The sequence below is a fragment of the Artemia sp. Qi Xiang Cuo genome, chromosome 6, assembly GCF_049724085.1.
Source record: "Artemia sp. Qi Xiang Cuo chromosome 6, ASM4972408v1, whole genome shotgun sequence".
Lineage (NCBI taxonomy): Eukaryota > Metazoa > Arthropoda > Branchiopoda > Anostraca > Artemiidae > Artemia > Artemia sp. Qi Xiang Cuo.
The window spans coordinates 55,193,187-55,206,480 of record NC_142799.1 but is presented as its reverse complement, the minus strand read 5'-3'; the positions used below and the strand labels follow the sequence as shown (position 1 = coordinate 55,206,480).

At 37.3% G+C, this 13,294-nt stretch overlaps 1 protein-coding gene across 1 annotated transcript in view; it reads left to right on the top strand.

The window, feature by feature from the left end:
- Positions 1 to 13,294, top strand: part of Cog8 (conserved oligomeric Golgi complex subunit 8) — a 103,884-nt gene that overhangs the window by 25,560 nt on the left and 65,030 nt on the right. The window contains exon 2 of the mRNA XM_089090852.1: positions 10,639 to 10,826. Within this exon, the coding sequence (XP_088946978.1) occupies positions 10,647 to 10,826 (180 nt within the window). The 5' untranslated portion in view covers positions 10,639 to 10,646. The remainder of the gene's footprint in view (positions 1 to 10,638; positions 10,827 to 13,294) is intronic.

Genomic DNA, 13,294 nt, shown 5'->3' with positions numbered 1-13,294 from the left:
ATTCACTCATCATATCGCAGTTTTCAGTTGGGGTTGACTAGTAAGGCTACACTAATTTGTCAGTTGTATCGCCTTTTTTATTCGAGCTATGACTTGTTCATGGTAAGGAACCGAGCTGTGAATGTGGTGTTGATTCTCATAATTTGTCCAGCAGATTGAGTGTGCAGTAGATTTGGTTCTAGCAATGTGGTTTTTTTTTATCGCTTGTGATCAGACTGTCCATAGCTATGTTGAATGATTTTCCGTCTTAAAAAAAGTACTCATCTGTTATATTGCTCAATTTCTTAGAACTGAGTGTAGGCAGATTAAAGCTGACCGGCCGGCTTTGTTTACAGTAGAAAAGTGGTTTTAGATTCTAACCATGGCTGCAAAAACTGTCACTCTCGACCAAAAAATACTGCAAACTCTGTCACTTCCGACCAAATCAGCTATAGGTAAAGCTCAAGTCCGGCCAGATTGACATTAAGACTCTGGGAATTCCCAGCACATTTCCTATGTCTAGTTCTTAGGCCACCTGGGCTGGTAACGCACGTGGAACAACCAAGCTGGCAGATGCAATAAACACACTGGGCTTTCCCGTCATAAGAATTTTCTTCTATTATGCTCGAACATACTCAGACCTAATTTCCTCTACTTGTATAGTTACATTAAACCTAGCTGCCACCTCTGCAACAACAACAAAAAAATTGTATTATCATGTTTGAATTTGTTCACATTTTTTTTTTGTTTTACCGAATAAAAATTGCGTACGGAGGCCGTATTCTCTCCAATATCTTTTGTGTAGGCTACTAGCATGAAATGTTCAAATTTCCTTTATCCATCCTTGCTTAATTTATGACACTAAGAAGAGTGACATACTTAAGCGGGCCCCTCCCCCTTTTTCTTTTTTTTTAAACCCACCTCCTCTCTTCTCAGTGAAGACAAATTTTAAGTTCAAAATACATCTAATTTTAACTTTAGACGTCACCTACTCTTTTTTTTTTTAAATAGTAGCCGAACTGGACACACTTCAAGTCACCATATGCTACCAAAAAAAGAAAAAAATTTGCCATTCCCGTGGAAAAGGGCGTTCTCCCCCAACAGGAAGCCCTTCATACGGTGGCCTATTTTAAAGGGCCCCTCCCCTTTAAAATAGGCTGATTGCTTTCTTTTAATATTATTTTCATTTTTAAATATATCCTAAAACTTAAACCTTTCTTTTAACTATATGCAAAAATTATCCCCATGCGCGGGACAAAAGCTTAGAAAATTGCTTATTTTTTTGCGAAAAAAAACTTGTGTTTTATTGCCTTCTGATATTTATTCACATGGAATTTTATAATTGAATTTTATTCCCTTCCCGAAAAATCCCCTCCGTGTTTTCATATAATGTGAAATCCTTATTTTTCTTTTATCTGTATTTACTTATTATTAAGCGAATAGAGGGAGGGGGGAATACCACCGTCCCTGAAATGTTAATTTTGCTGATATGCTAAATATACTGGAAATTGAATTTGAGAAAAGCAAGATTTTCAAGCCAAATGTCTTGTTTGTTGTTTGTTCAAAAGGCAATCGAGGTGATGCGATTCCAGTAAACTCCATACATTTTATTTTGCGATTTTCGCCAGACAAAATGTGATGCAAGGTTTAATACACAAAGGTTTTACCGGTACCGCCTGGTCTATCTATGGAAAAAAAAATTTGCAACATAATTAGGATCATTGGCAGCCTGTAAAATATTGTCAGCAATTTCCACCTGTCTTTCTTGCAGAAGCTGATAATACTTTTTCCAGTAGCAGCTGACTCTTTAGAATTTAGGAATTCCGTGTTTTGGTCATCTTCGTATTTCTCAGTGTCGTCCATATCATATCTCTCCACCCCAAAATTAAAATTTTGACCTTCTATTGCCGTCGTATTTAACTCGGATGCAATAGTACCATAAGCACGTTTGATTGCAGTATCTTCAAATATATTCTTTCGTCGTGTATGCAGAATAAAATCCTCTGCTACCTGATTTTTGGATCTTTCCCAAAAGCCTCTTGGCTCTCCAGAATGTCCAAAAACAATAATCTGACCAAAGAGTTCAGATTCTTGGGACTAAGAAAGTCACTGTCAAACAGTTTCACTGTTTAAAAGGCATTCTGGACAGTGTCAATTCTTCTAGGCCATTTATCTACTGTTTGTCGTCGTATGCGAGTCAATGAGCTACGCGTGCTTGTTTGTGTGTCATATAACGAGTGTAATTCACAACAAGGACAAGGAACTCTTCAAAACTTGTTCTATCATTCACATAATAGATAAGTACTTGCAAATTGAAGCACTCTGGAGGAGCTGCATAATTTACGTTGTGAGTTCGACCAGTCCCACGCAATCGACGGATTCCTGGTTCCCACGTACTGATTTTCCCATTCCATTTAAAGTTTTCGAGTATTTTCCTGTAATAGTAAAATTTCTGGTTTGTTTGATTTTCTTTCAAAGCCTGGTTATGTCGACAATACGCTTCTAACATTGAGCCCTGTTGTCCAATATCTAATCTTTTTGGGTTGGACTGACATCTTGCATTGGGTATTGTCCAGGTAAATGAATTCAAACGTTGAACGATAATCATTTTTCTTTGGATATCTTGACCAAATAGTCGCCAGAATGCTTCAGTTGATAAACACTTTATTGGGCCGATACTCCCAACATATTGACCATTAATGTGAAATTGAATTTTTTTCGGTAGATAAGCATTATATGTGGCGATATGACGATTATCACGTGTGACTCGGCGATTATTGGAGTCTCTTCAAAAACAGCAAGATCATGTAAAAATTCTTTTTTGTCTCTTTCGTCCAATTTGGGGTCATTACGTCACCGATACTTTGGTTTTTCATCATGCACTAGAGATGTATAAAATTGCATTGCATTGGAAAACCGAAGTGGCAGTACAATTTTCCATTTTTATTAACCATACAACTGGCATGTGCATTTAACTCCCCGCATGGATTATAAATTATTCGCTTTAACACTAATTCTGTTAATGAAGGATCGTAGGTTATTTTGAATTTCAGCTGATACTAGATCATCAATATCGACTGGGTTATGGATTGGAGCACCAGGACTCATGATTGATAGCAAATGCACGTGTGGTAGTCGACATTTTTGAAATTCAGGTGCATACACACATACTGCCACCTTTCTAAATATCTGTCTTTTATCCAAATGATTGATTATTTCATCAAATTTTTGTTTCGCAATTCCATCAATGAGATCGGGACAATCTCGAGTGGACTGCTCTATGATGAATTCATTATCATCAGATATAATCCTGACGTTCCAGCTGGACAAAACATTGGGTAGGTAAAGGGCTCCGCACGATGGTCGGTATTTTTTTTAACTGACAACATTTTTCCCACGTTGTTTTACAAGCATTTCATTTGACGGAAGACCATGATCAGCATTAAGAATAAGAACAACGCATACTTCATTAAATGCAAGAAGGTTGAACCGTCTATAATCCACACCATCTGGCACAGTAAAAATGATCTGCGCGTTTGGAGGTTGCTGTCCTAGTGAAGCAGCACGTTGATTTACATCATCCTCCATTTCTCGGATCTTCATATATTTTTAAGCATAATTGTTGTGTCTTGCAATATTTTTTTCAACATATCCATTAAGTTACGAGAGATATCATAATTTAAAGGACCTGCAAGGCGTTCGTCAACAGCTTCATCGGGGTCTAAAAAATAGTATATTTGACCATATGAAGGTAGTTCAGATAACATTGACTGGTTCGATGGATGTGCTGCCAAGTGACCTTGTGATAAATTTGTCAAGCTACTTTGAAGCTAAAAACATTACGACTATTGATGGTTCGATTGTCGCTTACTTTGAATAAATCTAAAGCGAAACATGAGTTCAAGTTTCAGATTCGTTTGTCTCACTCTTTAGAGAGTGAGTGACGTCCTAAAACAAGGCAAACCAATTCATCTGGAAACTTTGAAGGTGGCAATGCAATTCGACCATGCAAGCAGTAATGCAAGCCATGCAAGACGAAATTACATGAAAAAATTGAAAATACTGTAAAACTTTGGAAAAAAAATTTAGAGAGCGAATGATGTCCTAAAACAAGGCAAACCATTTTATTTGGAAATTGTGGAGGTGGCAATGCAATTCGACCATGCAGTCAGCAATGCAAGCCATGCAAGACGAAATTACGTGAAAAGAAAATTGAAAATACTGTAAAACTTTGAACAAAAAAGACGAAATTACTTAAACAACATTGGAAAAGGCCAAATTACGTTAACAAAAAAGAAGAAGTTATAAGAGCAGAAAAAATTTAATATTATGAAAAAACTTCTGTAAAAAATAAAAGAAGGCGAAATTATATGAACAAAAATTTGAAAAGACGAAATTACTTGAACAAAATTAAAAAAATACAAAATTATTTGAACCAAGTTTGAGGAAAAAGACGAAATTTGTTGAACAGAAATTTGAAAAAGTCGAAAATATATGGACAAAAATTGAACAACAGAAATTACTTGAACACAAAGTTTTAAAATGGCGAATTTACTTGAACAAAATGGAAAAAGACGTAAATGCTTCAACAAAAGTTGTAAAAGACGAAAGTACTTGAACAAAATTTGGAGATTTGACAAGCCGAAATACTTGAACGAAATCGGAAAAAGATCAAATTGTTTGAAAAAACTGACATGGTGGAAACTTTGGGACAAAAAGTTGAAAAGCCAAATCACTTGGACAAAAGCTAAAAAAGAAGGAATTACTTGAGCAAAAACTAAAAGAAACGAAATAACTTGAACAGAAGGGAAGACGAAGTTACTCGAATAATATGAAGAAAAAAACCGAAATTACTTAAAACGAAATTTGAAGAAGACCAAATTACTTGAACAAAAACTGAAGTGGTAAAAAGTGTAGGGACAACAATTTAAGAAGACGAAACTAATTAAATCATTTTTTTTATAGTCGTTTTAAAATATTTTTCTATATAAAAAGTCGTTGTATATATATATATAAAGTATTGTATATATAATAAGTGAAAGAGGTGCATTAAGTTTTCTTAGGGGTCTGCGGAAGAGTGGGTATTACCCCTTTTTAAAAAATATAGTGAAAAGATTAATAAAATATTTCAAGTTAGAAAAATAAAATGTTAAGGGGGAGGAGTGTTGCTAGCTATGTGCTGTTGGTACGATCGGAATTATTACGCGATTTATGGAAGGGTTAGATCTGTGACACATTTGTCTTTAGGATAAGCTATTATTATTATTTGTAAAATAGACATGACAATTTTGGAATTTTTTTTTATTTCGTAGTTCCTTCCATTTTTTTATTCCTTTTAACTTTCTTCAGCCTGTTTCTAACTTCTTAGCTCCCTTCTGGCTTTATTTATTCCAGTTGTAATTCCTTTAGTCCGTTCAGACCCTCTCTTTGACCTTCCTTTTGAGCTTTCTGACAATCTTGTACCTTTAAAAAACTTTTAGTCCTTCGAATTCCTTCCTTCTTTTTCGATGTTGATATTTTTTTACCGACTTGCTTTAGTTTCTTCCGACTTCCTTTAGTCCTTTCCGTCTTTCTCAGCCTCTTCCAAATTCCTTTAGTCCCTTTCGACTTTCCTAGCCCCTTCAGGCCTTATTGAATCTACTTGCATTTTATTTAGTTGTTTCTGATTTTTTATGTGATCCCTTCCGACTTTTTTTTAAATTATTTTTAACTTCCTTTAGCCCCTTAAGTCTTTCCTTGTCTCTTCTGACTTTAATTACTCCATTTGGATTTTCTTTAGCCCTTTCTGACAAACTTCCTTTCCTGCCCTCCGATATTTTTCACCCCTTCTAAATTCTTTTAGTTCCTTTGACTTCCTTTCGTCCACTTTCATATTCATAGAATTAATGGCGTTCTTGGTCCCCTCCGCCTTCCTTTAGTCCCATCCGATATCCTTTAATTGCTTTGAACTTCTGTCTCCTTAACTTCCTATAGCCTTCATAGTCTTTTCTGACTTTATTCACTCCGTTTGGCCTTGCTTTAGTCCTTTTTGACCCCCTCAACTTTATTTGGTCCCTTTGGTCTTTCTTTAGCCCCTTCCGACATCCATAGTCCCTTCCAAATTCTTTTAGTCCCTTTGACTTCCTTCCGTGTCTTTCAGGAGGAATTGTCTATAGATAGTTTCAAGTACCCGTTCTACTGACCGTAGGTCAAACAACAAGCTCTAATAAAAATGTGGTTGAATCCCACTGTCCAGGGCTATAATGAAAGAAAAGTTGGGATGGCTAGGAAACGTCTGACAGATGAAGGATGATAGATTGCCAAATATAGTTCTTTTTGGCCATCCATCTGAGGGCAAACTTGAATTGGATGATAAGTTGCTACAAGGAAGGATTTTAAGGCAATTGGAACTACTTGGAAAGGGGCAAGGAGTGAAGCTTTGAATAGATTGGGATGGAAGAGGAGCTTGTGAAATCCTGTTGACCACTGGTGGCCTGGTGCTGCACCTTTTGTTTTTATTAATAACTTCATAAATAGTATTTTGGAATTTTTTTTCCACACTCATATCTGAGGCCTAATTAATAATGCCAGTTCAAGGAGGCACACTTGTGCCTCGATAAAGAGGCGACCCACCACAATTTTAAGCGATTTCAGGTCCTAGAGGTCGCAGAGAGACGGCAGTAATCGCATTTTGTAGCCCAAGCTCAAACTAAGAATCTTGCGAAATTTCATCCTCCGCCGACTTTATCTTCATGGGGTAAACTGGGCCGGAAGTTTCGACCCTCCCACCACAGCCCCCTTTAACGTTGTCCGATTGGGCTGAAATTTAGAGTTTAAGCTTTCCTCGGGCCCGGGAGCTTATCCTCGAAATTTCAGCTCAATCCGATCACTCCTTCCCTGTTTTCAAAAAACCAAATATAGCCACTTAAAATTCATCATCATCATTTCTTTTTTTTTCTTATCCAAGCCTACAGGCCACAGTTGGCAACTGATCCGGGTGAATGAGGACTCATTCGAAGCAGAATTCTACCTGTTAGGGCCTTTTGATATTTTCAGACCGAAAAAATTATCCCCCGAATTAACATTTACATGTTGATATTTTTTACCGACTTGCTTTAGTTTCTTCCGACTTCCTTTAGTCCTTTCCGTCTTTCTCAGCCTCTTCCAAATTCCTTTAGTCCCTTTCGACTTTCCTAGCCCCTTCAGGCCTTATTGAATCTACTTGCATTTTATTTAGTTGTTTCTGATTTTTTATGTGATCCCTTCCGACTTTTTTTTAAATTATTTTTAACTTCCTTTAGCCCCTTAAGTCTTTCCTTGTCTCTTCTGACCTCGTTTTCCTATAATAGCCCATGTTAATTTTTCCCACCACAACCCCCTTTAACGTTGTTTGATCGGGCTGAAATTTAGAGGATAAGCTTTCCTGGGGCCTGGGAGCTTATCCTCGAAATTTCAGCTCAATCTGATCACTCCTTCCCTGTTTTCCAAAAACCAAATATCAAGTTTTGTGGGAATTTGCTTTGCGAAAATAGATACCATTTACTAAAAAACAATTACAATTGTGTCTCATTAGTCCAGCGGTTGATACTTCAGACTGTCAGGCGGAAAACCCGGGTTAGATTCACCGTCAGAGCAAATTTTTTATATACTGAATTTAAACTTTGAAAAAGAAACTCAGTTTCTTTTTTAAATTATTTGAAAAAAATTACGTTTTCTAAAGAGTTAAAGAGTCTGAGTTACAAGGTCGACCCTTAAAACGTACAGGGATTAGGAGGCACAGTTGGGGGGCTGTTAAAGAGGCTGAGTCACAAGTTCGAACCTTAAAACGTACAGGGATTAGGAGGCACCCTGTACGACGTGATTTGAGTATTCAGGAATTAAAAGCCTTAACACAAGAATGTTCAAGAGCGGGGGGTTTGGGGGCGGCAGCCCCCCAACTTTAACTCCTGACACGATCAGCTAACAGTTAGTCAAGCAATAATAAGTAATAAACTGTACAAAAACGTGCAGAAATTATTTGAAAAAAACTACGTTTTCTAAAGAGTTAAAGAGGCTGAGTTACAAGGTCGAACCTTAAAACGTACAGGGATTAGGAGGCACAGTTGGGGGCTGCCGCCCCCAAATCCCTCGCTTTCGCAGCCTTTAAATAAAATAAAAAGTTTTTTAAACTGAAAGTAAGGAGCGACATTAAATCTTAAAACGAACAGAAATTATTCCGTATATGAAAGAGGTTGTGCCCTCCTCAACGCCTCGCTCTTTACGCTAAAGTTTTTTATCGTTTTAAAAAATAAAGTTGTGAGACAGAGTCACACTTTAGCGTAAAGAGCGAGGCGTTGAGGAGGGCACAGCCTCTTTCATATACGGAATAATTTCTGTTCGTTTTAAGATTTAATGTCGCTCCTTACTTTCAGTTTAAAAAACTTTTTTTTATTTAAAGGCTGCGAAAGCGGGGGTTTGGGGGCGGCAGCCCCAACTGTGCCTCCTAATCCCTGTACGTTTTAAGGTTCGACCTTGTAACTCAGCCTCTTTAACTCTTTAGAAAACGTAGTTGTTTTTCAAATAATTACCCAGATAAGTTGACTAGGACAATTGATGTGGAGTCCATTTCAAGAAACTTGCTTTTCCAATCGGTATTTGCGATAATTTTCACTGACTGATCGAATAAGCCGACTTTGTTTTCCAAACTAGTATTAGCGACTGTTACTCTTTTGCACGCACTACTGGCATTTATTGTCAATCCACAAAATCATTAAGGAGTTAGGGACATTAGTGATGTGAATTGTTCCTCTATCCCCCCCCCCTCCTAAAAAAATATACTTTCATTGAAAAACATTTGTATTGAGTTTTTTTTTTTTGAAAAATGACTAACGTACCCCAATAGACTTTAAAAAATAGATTCTTCCTCCCCCCAAATTTTTTTGTTCATTGACACCACTGAGGAGAACTTTATTGTACGTGTTCCCTAGTTTTGGCATTTCTAAGACTTAGGTTTATTATCAGCTGAGAAACAAAATTTATCGTTTCCCGCCATAAAGCTATGAAATTCTTAAAGATAATGATAACAAACGATTCAATAATACTAATTAAAATTCATATTGCAATATTTCCGCTATTACTAAGTAAAACAATGTAAATGACCACCAGAGATAAGTAACAGAATTATAAACTGATGTCTTCAAGAAAGGAACTAGAACTTCGTTCAGGAAGAAGGGTTGATGATGCCGAGTTGACAATTAGATAATGTACTATCTTGCGTTATATGACCGTAACATTGTATGCCATTAGCCTATATGTTGGTAAGGGTCCATGACAACCACCGAACTGTTAATTTGAAAATTTTTGCGTGATAGTATAGAAAGGTTAACAGTTCGACCGGATAATTTTTCCAAGATAGTTGGTTTTTGGATGGTCATAAGAGTATTTTTTCTGCTTGTTTTATGCCTCAAGACTAAAGCCAATCGAGTACCGTACATCTCATTTTTCGATATTATATTCAGTAAGAAGACTTCATTAAGACAGTGGCATCAATCAAGGGAGGGCATTTGCTTCCTAGACTCCCCCTCCCTCTATATTTGTGGGATATTCTAGTTGAAAATGCCTATTGTTTCGGTATCTCCACTGAAAAAAAATAAATTGCCCCCCCCCCAAACCCAGATTTAGAAAAATATGTTTTGCCCCCCTCCCCCTTCAAATTTTCGTGAATTGACGCTACTGCGTTAAAAGGTTGCGGATTTTATGCGTTGCTTGATAAGTATAACCTGTTTTATCTTTTATCTCAGGGATTGAGTTGAAAATTTCATGATTTTTTTCTTAGGGGAGGGGGGGGGGTTAGGAGATACTATCAGCTTTGAGTTTGGGGGAAGGGGAAACAATTTTTCTTCTGTCCTCAAAAAAGAGTATACACTATGTTTTTTTATGCCTGTCGTTTGACACCCTTTGACTAGTCAACAAAAAATAGTAACTCCTGTAATGGCAAATAAGTGCTTTTCTGTTGACGGTTGGAGGGGATACGGAAATACGTAAAGCTTGCTCTCTCTGGTTATGCCCCTGTCTCGTAGAATTTAAAGTGCTTAAACACAATTGAGTTGTATTTATCTTTAAGGGTGCTTTTAACGAGCATGTTCACATGGTCAAATACAGATAGTCTTGCCATAACGAAAGAGTGAATAGGAGTGGAATAATTAGGCTCTTAAGTCGCTATGCTTTTGACGATAAAACTCTTTTTCAAGAATATGTAAGAAGCATCTCTATAAACCGTAGTGTGTAGCTAGCGTGGCTTTAATTTGGTATATGGCTCATGAAATTATGTTGGGCAATTTTCGGGCTAGAACTACAGACACTTTTCGTCCTGACCGTGTCTGGTTCCCTGTAACTCCAGAAGCCTAAAGAAGTAGATACGCCTCTGCGAATGTGACCAGTAGGTAAACATCTATAAAGACCGAAGTGTGTCATTTCCTGAGTCGTTTTCACAAAATGCTTGAGAAACGCCCTTTTATTTCAAATAAAGCGATATGAAATCGTCGAAATTAGTGAACTTAGAAGTATAAATGCATCACGGCAGATTTTTATGTGGTTTTTAAATACATGAATCCATTCAACAGGACAACCCCTTGTCACGTTGTAGCTGACTTACTATAAGTTTTAATTTGACTTAGTTCCTTTTTAATATTTGTCTCATAGGTACAAATATGTCTGGAGCGTCATATGAAGAAAGTATAAAGAATTTTAACTTGAAAGAAATTTTGTCAGAGAAGAACCGGTTAGCAGAAGAAAAGAGGATAAGAACGGATCGTCTACAGGAGCTTGCTTATCAAAATTATGAGATTTTCATCCGAACTGGAAATGCACTGGATAATGCTGACTCAGAGGTATTTTCTTTCTTTTTTGTTATCTGTTTGTTTGTACATCTACTGAACCGGGGATCATCTTGAGGAACAAACTAAAAGCGTCTTTCATTGTATTTTTGACATTACATATTAAATTTTAGAATTCAAAATACTAAAACATGTTACTTAAAAGGCTAAGAGAAAGGCTGGACAACCTGAAGTGGATTGGGATGAGATTATAAGAAAACACAAATTTACGTCTTTGAATGTTTTTTTCCTGGGAGGTGATCAAAGCAGTAGTATTAAATAGGATGGAATAGAGTAATGGAGTTTGCCGGTTTGTCAACGTCATTTGGCTTAATTTTGCGACGAGTTTGTGGCGAAAAAAAAGCAGGAGGTGGTGGACCAAACAAAAAGGAACGAGAATAAACTTTGTTGTTTAATTTTGTCTTAATCAGGTTTCGACAGTGTAGTTACGGCTTTAAGAGTCAAACATTTAAAATAAATTATGACATTTTTGTGCTACACTCGATTTAGAAACTTAATTAGTTCAGGAAGTTTTTGAAAAAGGGACCTGGGTACTTGTGCATTATATCCTACACACGAAAGAAGTCAAGTTTGGTTAATGCTAATGACAGAAGCGCATCCAGGATTTTTCTTCGGGGGGGGGGGGGGGTGCCACTAATTTTTTTAGGGGGGGGGGTACATAAAAAACCTAAAAAGACGCGTACAAAATTTGTTTATGTACATTTTTGTTACGTTTTTACGAGTCAAACAAACATTTCGGGGGGAGGGGGGGTTCAAACCAGGTAACCCCCCACCTGGATACGGCCTTGGCTAATGAAATAAAATAAAATAGGATGAAAATATAATAGTTTAGAAATAAATTTGAGCTATATATTTGCACATTAGGGGGATGGGAGGCAAAGCATAGCTTATATAAAATACGTAACCTAACTAATTCAGGAAAATTGAATGAAAACAATACCTAGGTACATTCTCCCCCCCCTAAACCTCAAAAAACAACAGTTTAAATATTGTAAAAGCAATAAGAAATTATACGCTTTGCTTTCCATTTATCCATTGCAATACCCGTTTGACTGGTTTCCTGTAGTATTTCCTTATAAAGTCTGTAGCGCTGTGTAGGATATGATGCATAACTACTGGGACCTGCTTCGGAACAAATTGCAAGAGTAATTTTTCGTTCTCTCACCGATGTAACGATTCCAAGTTGGTAAAATTTACTCATCTAGCTGTATCACAGATACCACTTTCGAGACTGAGGCTCGATGGGTGGAGTTGAAATCTGGATTACGTAGAAAACTTGTTAAACCTTGAAATAAATACGTATTTTGAGGCAGTAGGCTGTGCTGAAACAGAAAATGACCTCTTTTTAAACATACGGTGGTAATTTTTGGCAAGGAATTCCATAAAAGGAGCTTCATGTCCGTCTTTCTCCGAATTCTAGGGTTTTGTTAAGTTTTCTTCTTATATCTATAGCAGCAGAAGCAGTCGTAGTCACAAATAGTCGCAGTCAAAATCACAGTTGTAACAGTGGTAGTAGGATCGGTAGCAGTAGTAGGGAATCAGGTATTACTCCGAAACTTACATAAATTATGCATGGTTTATTGATCCACTAAGGGGAGAGAATTTCTGGGAAATTGATTTGCATAATCGACAGGGAATTCTATCATGAGGGGATTTCATTTTTAAATATGGCTTCTCTGATCTTTAGGTCTGAAAGATAAATTAATATTTTATTTTTAAATATGGTTTTTCTGATCTTTATGTCTGATAGCTAAATATTAATATTATTTCGAAACCATAACAGTTTAACGAGGAACATATTGATTTTTTCAAAAATAAGTACGACATCAAGACAGATTGAATATATTTTACGCGGGAAATGGTTTCCTGGGAATTTCAAATGTGACAGCGCAGGGATGCCGAAACAAAGGAACACGCAGGAATTAGTTTTAGGGGATTATTTTGGCGAAACAAATTAAACGGCATTTAAGAGATTGTTTGGGCGAAACAGTTTGAGACATTTTAGAAGATGATTTGGGGTGAAACTCTATGGTCGTTATGATACACAAGCTCCATTTGATATAGAAGGTCCCCTACCCCAACCCCAAAGGGCCCACCTCCCCCTGGCCCCCAAAGGGACCCCCTACCTCCGGGCCCCCAAAGGACCCGTCCCCCTTGGCCCCTCAGAGGGCCCCCTCCCCCGGGCCCCCTCCCCTCAGGCATCCCAAAGGGACCCCCAAAGCACCCCCCTCCCCCGGGCCCCCAACGGGCCCTCCTACCCCATGGGCCCCCAAAGAGCCCCCTCCCTAGTTTAGAGTTTTAGTTTGATATTAGCTTACAGTTTTAGATAGAGTTATAGTTTAGTTTAGTTGTAGTTCAGAGTCTAGAGCTTCAAGTTAGACTCTCAGCACTCAGAGTTTTAGTTAGAGTTATAGTTTAGTTTAGTTGTAGTTGTGTTTTTGGACTTGTAGTTTAGTTTTAGC